This window comes from Mesoplodon densirostris, chromosome 7 (genome assembly GCF_025265405.1).
Source record: "Mesoplodon densirostris isolate mMesDen1 chromosome 7, mMesDen1 primary haplotype, whole genome shotgun sequence".
Classification (NCBI taxonomy): domain Eukaryota; kingdom Metazoa; phylum Chordata; class Mammalia; order Artiodactyla; family Ziphiidae; genus Mesoplodon; species Mesoplodon densirostris.
Window position 1 is genome coordinate 116,933,078 of NC_082667.1, and position 9,049 is coordinate 116,942,126.

General features: G+C 58.8%; 1 protein-coding gene and 1 long non-coding RNA gene across 2 annotated transcripts in view; one reads left to right on the top strand and one right to left on the bottom strand.

The window, feature by feature from the left end:
- The window catches only part of SLC37A2 (solute carrier family 37 member 2), a 33,813-nt gene that overhangs the window by 21,057 nt on the left and 3,707 nt on the right, over window positions 1-9,049 (top strand). The window contains exons 2-14 of the mRNA XM_060105614.1: window positions 522-603; window positions 1,055-1,148; window positions 1,285-1,363; window positions 3,016-3,151; window positions 3,536-3,612; window positions 4,526-4,692; window positions 5,242-5,279; window positions 5,590-5,742; window positions 6,074-6,164; window positions 7,638-7,700; window positions 7,990-8,075; window positions 8,552-8,600; window positions 8,772-8,845. Coding sequence (XP_059961597.1) covers window positions 574-603; window positions 1,055-1,148; window positions 1,285-1,363; window positions 3,016-3,151; window positions 3,536-3,612; window positions 4,526-4,692; window positions 5,242-5,279; window positions 5,590-5,742; window positions 6,074-6,164; window positions 7,638-7,700; window positions 7,990-8,075; window positions 8,552-8,600; window positions 8,772-8,845 — 1,137 coding nt within the window. The 5' untranslated portion in view covers window positions 522-573. The remainder of the gene's footprint in view (window positions 1-521; window positions 604-1,054; window positions 1,149-1,284; window positions 1,364-3,015; window positions 3,152-3,535; window positions 3,613-4,525; window positions 4,693-5,241; window positions 5,280-5,589; window positions 5,743-6,073; window positions 6,165-7,637; window positions 7,701-7,989; window positions 8,076-8,551; window positions 8,601-8,771; window positions 8,846-9,049) is intronic.
- Window positions 3,979-8,912, bottom strand: LOC132494466 (uncharacterized). The gene is made up of 3 exons (XR_009533068.1): window positions 8,705-8,912; window positions 5,679-8,179; window positions 3,979-5,030 (listed from the first exon to the last, which is right to left on the bottom strand). It is a non-coding gene; the product is annotated as an uncharacterized LOC132494466 (long non-coding RNA).

A 9,049-nucleotide genomic window follows, 5' to 3' on the forward strand; every position in this document is an offset into this window, starting at 1 on the left:
TGCATTGGCAGGTGGATTCTTAACCACTGTGCCACCAGGAAAGTCCCAACCTCACTTTAAAGATAGACACTTCTCCCACATCAGCCTTCTACCGGCTTCCAGCATGTCCAGTATTTTACATACAATTCTGTCTCCCTGCCCCCATCTCTCACACACACAGAAGCACCCCGATCTTAGTGAGGCCAGAGAGAGGCAGAGGTGATGGGCAGTGGTAAGAGCAGGAGGGGGTACTTTGGTGTCATCTAGGGCGCCGATGCTGGGCTAGCTCTGTCGGGAGGCCTCAGTAGCAGGAGCGGGGACGTAGGGCCCCCCCGAGCACTCTGGCCTCTGGCGTCTGTTCCTACCCTCCCCTTGGCCTCTGCCCCAAGGAACTTGTGTCTGGAGGGGAGCCTGATGTAGAAGAGTTGATGGTGCTGGGGCTCTGAGGCTGCTAGAATGGGCACAGGTGGGATGCTTCCTGGACACAGTAGAGGAGGGGGTCCGAGCTCCCTGCTAACCCAGCTGCCCACCTCTCCCTGCAGGTACCGAGGCTTCATCCTGCTGATCACCTTCTTAATCTACACCTGTTATCACATGTCCAGGAAGCCCATCAGTGTCGTCAAGGTGAGGCTGGCCTGGGCGTAAGGAAGAAAGCAGGAAATGCTGGGCCCCAGCAGAAATACACTTCCGTAGAAAGGTCTGGAACTTGGCATATAACCATCCTTGTTCCCTTACCTTGGTCACTGAGCCCGCTCCTTCCCCCTGGCAGAGTCCCACTTTCAGCAGTTCTTTCTTCCCAGGAGAGTTTCCTGGGTTTATTCACCAAGACGGTGGTGTCAGGGGCTGCGGGTGGAGCCAGAGAGCAGACACCCTGGGCTCCGTGTCCACCCTGCTCGTAGACCCCCATTGCCCTTCACCGAGGCTCTGCTGTGGCCACTTGCCCCGGAGCCAGTTCTTGCTGGAGGCGGGAGCGTGGGGTCCGGTCGAGGTGGGCAGTGGGGCTGGTGTGTTGGAGGCTGCTTGCTCCCTTTGGGGCCACAGGATGCCCCTGACCTGTGCACCGTGGCTTCTCCAGAGCCGTCTGCACCACAACTGCTCAGGGATGATCCAGCCCATCAGCGACACCCACAGGCTCAACGACACCACGTGGTGCAACTGGGCCCCATTTGGTAAGAGCGGGGCAAGCTGTTCTTCCCCACAGCCCACTCCCCCTACCCAGGAGAGGGTCGGCCGGGGCTGGAAGGGGCTTCCTGCAGGGGCATCCAAGCAGCCAGCCGGCTTTCTGCCTCTCCCTTCGGCTTTCAGATCACAGCAACTACAAGGAACTCCTGGGGGCGGTGGACAACGCCTTCCTCGTGGCCTATGCCATCGGCATGTTTATCAGGTAAGAGAGAGGCGGAGCCTGTGCCTCCCCGCAGCAGAGCCGTTCAGAGCTGCCGTCTCCCCTTGGCCGACCTGGGGGCAGCAGGGTCAAAGGGAAAAAGCTGGGGGCCCCCCCAGGCGGAAGTGAGACGACAAGACTTGCACACGTCCTGTCAGCCCGTAGCCAGCGTGCTCCCACGGTTACTGAGCCTGCTCCTTCACCTGGCCAGCTCCCACTGTTAGTCGCTCTTTTCCCTGGAAAGGCTTTCCTGGATGTCCTTTTGAGTTTACTCACTCAGATGGCAGTGTCAGTGGTGTGGCTGGAAAATGGTTTGTCCTAGACCAGGGTCCTTCAAGGATAGCCCTGGATGCTAGGAAAACCCCAGCACAGCTTTTACGTAGCAAGCATGATGTTTGTTCCCAGGAATCAAAGATGACTAAGGCAGGGTACCACCTCCAGAGAGCTCACGGCCTAGTGGAGTGACGGATAACATCAGCAGCTAGTTATAAAGCAGTGTGGTGGCTCCCAGACAGGTGGCTTCATAAGGGGCATTCTGGGGGCTCCAAGGGGTCCCTTAGTGTGAGCTGGGATTAGAGAAGAGGGGTTGGGGAAGGCTTCTTGGAGGAGATGACACTTGAACTAATGAAGAAGAATTGGGCTTGGCAATGCAGAAAGGGCTAGGTGGAGGGAATGGCGTGGGCAGAGAAAGGCGAGTGTGAAACAGCACGATCTGGGGGAGACAAGTAACAGGTTTACCAGAGTGTAAAATGCAGGAGACGGGGCTGGAGAATGAGGTCACTGTGTACCAGGCCGTGGGCACAGGAGAACCTCTGAAGGGTGGCCTGTCAGATGAACATGTCAGACAGATCGCTGTGAGGGTGACGGAAGGTGGATTTGAGGGAGAGTAGGACTGAGTACCAGGTCACACTAAGGAACAGATCTGATAATAGCTCAGCTGAGCTTTGAGCAACGCCTGAGTTAGAACAATAGTAATAGAGATGAAAAAGAAACGACGCACTGGAGAGAAGTAAGTAAAAGGTACAGGTCTTGGAGGTTGCTTGTGAAGGGTGGGACGGGGAGGCAGGAAACTGAGGTAGCCCCGTGGTTTCTGGCTTGAGTGGCCAAACGTGGTGGCGACATCCACTCAGATGAGGGGCACAGGACACGGGGCAGGGTGGGGGGCGGAGGCAGAGGAGTTCTGTTTTTGGAGTTGTTGAGTGGCAGTTGTTTTGGGGAGCATCCCAGTCAAGATGTCTGGAAGGCACCTGGGTATGATCGTGAAGCTCTGGGGGGGAGTTCAGGGCTGTAGATATGCAGCTGGGCTGTGTAACATATATGTAGCTGGTGGTGAAAACCGTAAAAGTGATGCGAGAGAAAATGCATGAGAAGCACTGGTCAGCCAAGCGGGGAGGCAGATGGGCCACGGTGACCTCACAGAGGCCACGGACAGCGCACTTCAAGGTGCTTGGTCAGCAGCGTCAAATAAAGCAGAGAAGCCCAGTGAGTGGAGGACTGAGGGTGTCCCTGGCATGTGGCAACACAGAGGTCACTGGTGGTCGCCTTAGCAGAGTCGTTTCAGTGGCTTTGGGGTGGGGGGGTGGAGGGATAGGAGGTAGAGAGCCGAAGGGCGCAGGTAGCAGAGGTTACCACAGATCCAACTCTCTCTTCTGCAGTGGCATTTTTGGGGAGCGGCTCCCCCTCCGTTACTACCTTACAGCCGGAATGCTGCTCAGCGGCCTTTTCACCTCGCTCTTTGGCCTTGGCTATTTCTGGAACATCCACGCGCTCTGGTACTTTGTTCTTGTCCAGGTACGAGCCTTCGCCTTGCACTTAGGCCTCTGTTCCCGGCACAGAAAGATGGTAGAGGCTGAAGGTCCTTCCCAGCCGCCCCAGGTCCCTGCGCATCCAGCCCTGTGCTCCTTTATCACGATGCGGGGTCCCATTGCCCATTGCCCGTGGTCAGGCTCAGTGAGTTTGCACTGAGCATTACCCTGAGGTAACGTGGAGGTGCCTGCGAGGCCTGGTCTCTGCCATGGGGATCTGGGGCCACAGGAGAAATCAGCTGATGGGTTAGGGGTGCGTGCACGCAGGTGAAGGAAGGGGGTGCGTAGTGTGCGCTGCGGAGGGGCCCCCATCCCAGAGGCTGCACCGCTCAGCCCGGGCCCGTCCCGCTTCCCTGCTCCCTCCCTGCAGATCTGCAACGGACTCGTCCAGACCACGGGCTGGCCCTCCGTGGTGACCTGCGTGGGCAACTGGTTCGGGAAGGGGAAGTGAGTGTGATGGGGCAGGAGGGTGGGCGGCGCCTGGGGGACTGGGCTGGTGGGTCCCTCGTGGCCCCTGATGTGATTTCAGGGTCAAAGATTAGAAATTTGCCTCCATCTTGCTGACTTTCACAGGCCGAGATACACATGCTTTAGTGACTAAATAAAAGCAGTACTGATTTTCTCATTGCTAAGGTTTGGATCCTTAAAACCTGCAATCTCCGTTATGCTTTTTTCCTCTTAATAGATGAGTTTCCACTTTGCATGAAGACAAAAACGAAGCCTATAAAACTGTGTTTGTATACACACACACACACACACACACACACGTATATGTGTTTGTATATATTTATATATATATATATATGGGTTTTTTTGTTTGTTTGTTTTGTTTTTTTCCCTTGAACTGGCTTTTGTGCAAAAAAAAGTTTCTTTAGGGCAGGGTTTTTCAACCCTGGCACTTGGACATATGGGGCTGGATAATTCGTTGCTGTGGGACCGTCCTACACAGTGTGGGGTGTTCAGCAGCCTCTACCCCTAGATGCCACTAGCGCACCCACAGCTGGGACGGTCAGAACTCTCCAGACGGCGCCCACGTCCCCTGGGGGCAGAGTCAACCCCTGGTTGAGGACTTCAGAGTCACGGCCTTAGGGCAAGAGAAGAAAGGGCTAGGGCTCTGGGCCCTGGGGCAGCAGGAGCCGGAGGGTGCTAACTCAGGGAGCGGCTGGGGAGCGGGACCCCCGGCCTTGCTGCCACTCCCTTGACACCAGCAAACCCTCCCGCTCCTCCCTGAGGGGGGCCTTCAGCTCGGAGGCTGCAGGCAGCCAGCTTTTTGCACTTGGTCGGGCGGTCGCCAGGAGCCCTGTGCTTCTCTTCTTACTTTTCCCGTTCTTCTCTACCTGCCTCCCTCCCTCCGCTCCAGGCGGGGCCTCATCATGGGCATCTGGAATTCCCACACATCCGTGGGCAACATCCTGGGCTCCCTGATCGCCGGCGTCTGGGTGGATGAGCAGTGGGGCCTGTCTTTTGTGGTGCCCGGCATCATCACCGCCATCATGGGCCTCATCACCTTCTTCTTCTTCATTGAATGTGAGTGGAGCCCTCCCTCCTCACAGGGCCGGAGCCGAGCCTCCCGGTTAGGTCCTGGGAGAAGGCGGCTGGTAGCGTGGGACCGCGGGGTTGGCGCCACAGAGGTGTGACTTGGGACAGGCCACCTCTCTGAGCCTCAGTTCTCTCACGTGTGACCTAAGTATAACAACGCCTGCTTCCCTGGGCTGTTGAGCGTTTCCGTGAGACGTGTAGTCAGGATGCCTGGCAAACGCCGGCTCTTCTGAGACCGAGGAGGGAAAGGTGGGGTGGCCTCTCCACGTCTGCTGCCTCTTCCCAGCTCCCTGACAGACGGGCCAGGGAGTCAGGGCCACGGTCACCTGTAGCAAGAGAACGAGAGTCCACAAGGCGGTGGTGACACAAGTTATTGTTAGGAGACCCAGACCTCGCAGGTGGCCTCCGGAGCCCCGGTTCCATGCTCCCTTGTGCTGGAAAGTCAACTCACCCGCTCTGAGGAGGGGTGGGGACCACACGCCACGCAAGGTGAGGACCCGGCCTGCTGGGAAGCTTCTTAGAAGATTTTTCTTTCAGACCCAGAAGACGTGGACTGCTCCCCACCTCAGCACCATGTGAGTGTGGCCCCCAGTCCTATCCCTGCCCTCCACGCCACCCGGGGGCTGGTCCCAGGGAGGCCTGGGGAGTTGGAGGAGGGGCCCGTGTGCCCACGGTTACTTCACAGGCCCTTGGGTGAGGGCCAAAGTCATGCCCGCGGGTGGCTCCCCGACAGCCTGACGGGCCTGGCAGAATGTTAGTCCAGTCCAGGAGGGGGACACATACCTCTTCCAGCGTGGGAGCCCCTACCTCTCACGTGGGCTGTCCCTCCAGCTGGTGGGAGGTGGTACGTGGACGTGCCCACAGCAAGGGCTCTTCTCTGCTCAGGGTGAGCGGGAAGAGAACGTGGACAACGCCGAGGACCCTGGCAGTGGACCCCACTCTAACAGAGAGAACGGCCTGGAGTCTGCAGTCACCTGCTCCAAGGAGCCAAGTGCTCATCCCGCTGCCATCAGCTTCTTTGGGGCGCTCTGGATCCCGGTGAGTCTTTTGTGGACTAGAAGGAGGAGAGAGGCTCTCTAGATTTTTCTGCTGGGTCTCAGGAGATGGGGATGCTCAGGGTGACCTGTGGTTTCCAGAATTTCTTTACATGCAGTGCCTAGGGAGGGTGGTCCACTTGGGGAGGGGAACGTGGGAGGCTCGTCCTGACACAGCATATCCGGGCCGCAGGCACACTGCTGTGACTGAGGCTGGAGAGGTCCTCGAGGCTGCTTTGCGCGGTGGGCGGTGGAAAGTGCTGGGATGGGGCTCCGCTGACGGACCAAGGATGTCGTGCCCCCGTTTCCATCGTGCCCTCTGTTACGCTCCCCAGGGTGTGGTCGAGTTCTCCTTGTGTCTGCTCTTTGCCAAGCTGGTCAGTTACACCTTCCTCTACTGGCTGCCTCTCTACATCTTCAATGTGGGTGAGTACTGGGGGAAGAAGAGGTGAGGGAGGGAGGGGTCTCTGAGGAGGAAACCTGTCACGTGATGCGTAGGACTCCAGGAATAGGCAGGATTTCTGCTGAACCTCTCCTAGGGCAGGAGGGACATTTTTTTTCTTTAATGGGAAGCTAAACCTTGCAGACGCACCGCCCCCCAGCAAGTCCCTGATTCCAGCCACTTTTCCTCCCTTGGCACTGAGTCGGGGTTAGGAACTCAAAGCTCTGTTCTGCAATCCTCCCTAACTTCTTCTCCAGCCTCAGGTGTAGGAGAAACCCCCCTCCAGGCTGCTTGGCTCATAGATGGGCGGGACTGGAGGGTACTGGAAATGGTCTGCCTTTTGAGTGCCTCCAGGAGCCCCTTAAGCCTCCCCGAGCCCAAGGAAGAGGGCCTGATGAGCTACCCCCACTGCCTGTAGCCTGGCAGTAACCACTGTTCTCTTCCAAGGAGGGCTGCCGGGAGCCTCGGGGGATTGATGCCCTGTGCCTGGGTCTGCTGGGCTGCCCACCTTGTGGTCCTCCTCTCCTCTGCCTCTGCCCGAGGATGGACAGATGAGGAGAGGTCACTCTTGCGGTTGAAAAGGATGTTTATGTTCCCCTGTCCTGGATCTCTGGTTTTCCACACGTGGAGCTACTCTGTCAGGGAGCAGCCCCGCCCCCAGAGCCTCAGAGCTCCACCAGGGCCAAGGACCACTCAGCCAGGGCTGCCGGGCTCCCTCCAGGCCCCGTGGGAGGGACGAGGCTGGTCTCCACACAGCATCCTTGCACCGAACAGGATGCGGTGGGGATGAGTCAGGGCCAGGTCTCAAGCTGTAACTCACCCCCCAACCCCGCCCCCGGCTCCATCTGAGGGGCCTGTCTCGACGATGCGGGTGGAGCACCAGGGCAGCCCTGCGGTCACTGACTCTGTTCTGTGGCCTTGATGCTGGCTACAGAGTGTGAGTCAACCTTGAGGGCTGGGCTACAATTCAAGCTTCTGGGCGTCCCTTTTTCTAATTCTAGGGCGAGGTCTGGGACCTGAGGTCCCCATTTTCCCGCAAGCCTCCTTCCTGGCTCTGCTTATAGGCAGGGACCTCAAATGGAGGTGACAAGCTTCTGTGGGGACCAGCTGCTCGGTCAGGGGGAGGGCAGGAATGTGGCTGGACAGGCTGAGGCTCATTGAGAGCAGTTGTGCCCCCAGTGGGACAGGGTCCTCAGGGCCAGATCCCAATGCTTTCATAGAAGGGCTTTTCCGGGAGGTCAAGGCCATCCGACAGGACTGGGGGCCGGAAAGGGCATCCGGTCCCAAACTGCTGCAGACTCACTTGTGACCTTGGCCAATCACTTCTCCATGGCCCCCCACTCCTTCCTCTGAAGATGATACTGGACCAGGTGTCTGCAGGGATGCTCCCAGCGGTGGCCCTCCAGGATGTCTGCCCTGAGCCCCCAGGTCTGAACACATGCTTTTGTCTTCCACAGTTCACTTTAGTGCCAAGGAGTCTGGGGACCTGTCCACGCTCTTCGATGTTGGTGGCATCGTCGGTGAGGCCATGCCCTGCTCTGCCTCTAGGCTGCACCCCCCTCTCCTCTTGTCAGGGTGCAGAAAAAAGGGACAGGTCCAGTGGGGTGTGACCTAGCCAGGTGGCATCAGAGGGAAAAGGTGGCATCCTGCCCAGGTGGTCTTCCCGTGATCAGTGGGTGCGGGGAAGGCTGCGGAGGGAGACACTCAGCTGGCTCTGGGTGCCCGGGCCCGGTTCGTGCTGGGCTGAGTGATGGGGCAGTGCTCGGGGTCCCACGTGCCTGGGGTGGCAGCGTGCACGTTGTGTTCCAGGCGGCATCCTGGCGGGGCTCATCTCTGACTACACCAATGGCAGGGCCACCACCTGCTGCGTCATGCTGATCTTGGCTGCCCCCACGGTGCGTAGAACCTCAAGGGCAAAGTGTGTGTGCGTCGTGGGCCGCCGAAGCCTGTGCACGCCTGGGCATCACGCACACACCCGTCTCTTTGCGTGTGTACATCCCTGTGCACGGCCAGGAGAGGAGAAGCCAGGGTCAGCACAGGAAAGAGATCCAGACTGAGAATTTTGGAAAGGGATCCGTGGTTATTTGGCCTTGGTGAGAAGGGGGAGGCCAGCTGCTGAGCTTCTTGACCAAGGAAAGAATAAGTGACTGAGGTTCGATATGAGAGGAGACTTTGGGGGCAAAGGGAAATGATAGATTACCACGTATTAGACCCTGCATCCCTGGGACACGAACACCGAGAGGCCTGGGTATGAGAAGGCAAAGGAGAAAGGGCACCTCTGGGGTTCCCAGACTTCTGGGCTCCAGTCTAACAGAGGCAGCCCGTGGGGAAGCCAGGCTGTGACTCTGTCTTCCCCCTTCTCCTCTCTCAGATGTTCCTGTACAACTACGTTGGCCAGAGCGGGATCAGCATCTCCATAGGTCAGGAGCTGGCGCTGCCTTGGGGACCCCGTGAGGCTGGCTTGGGGACGTGGGTGGGAGGCTCGGGGAAGTGGAGGTTCTCAGCCTGACGCCCGGGGACTCACCCGCTTTGGGGCTGGGGGTGGCGGTGGCCTCTGCTCTCTAACCGGGCCGTCTCCGTCCCCACGGCAGCGATGCTGCTCACCTGTGGAGCCCTGGTCAACGGCCCGTACGCCCTCATCACCACCGCGGTCTCGGCTGACCTGGTGAGCAGAGCACCTTGGGGGTGGCCAGGGCCTCTGTCTCCAGGCCCATCTTCACGTCTCCCCCGCTTCCCCCGCCTGCAGAGACGAGATCCTCAAAGTCCTTCAGAATCCGCCATCCGCCCCCCTTTCTTCCCAGCTCCAAGCCCCCCTCGCTGCCTTTCCCTGAGCCAGTCCTGGTCCTGGTCCCGGTCCCGGTCCCGGTCC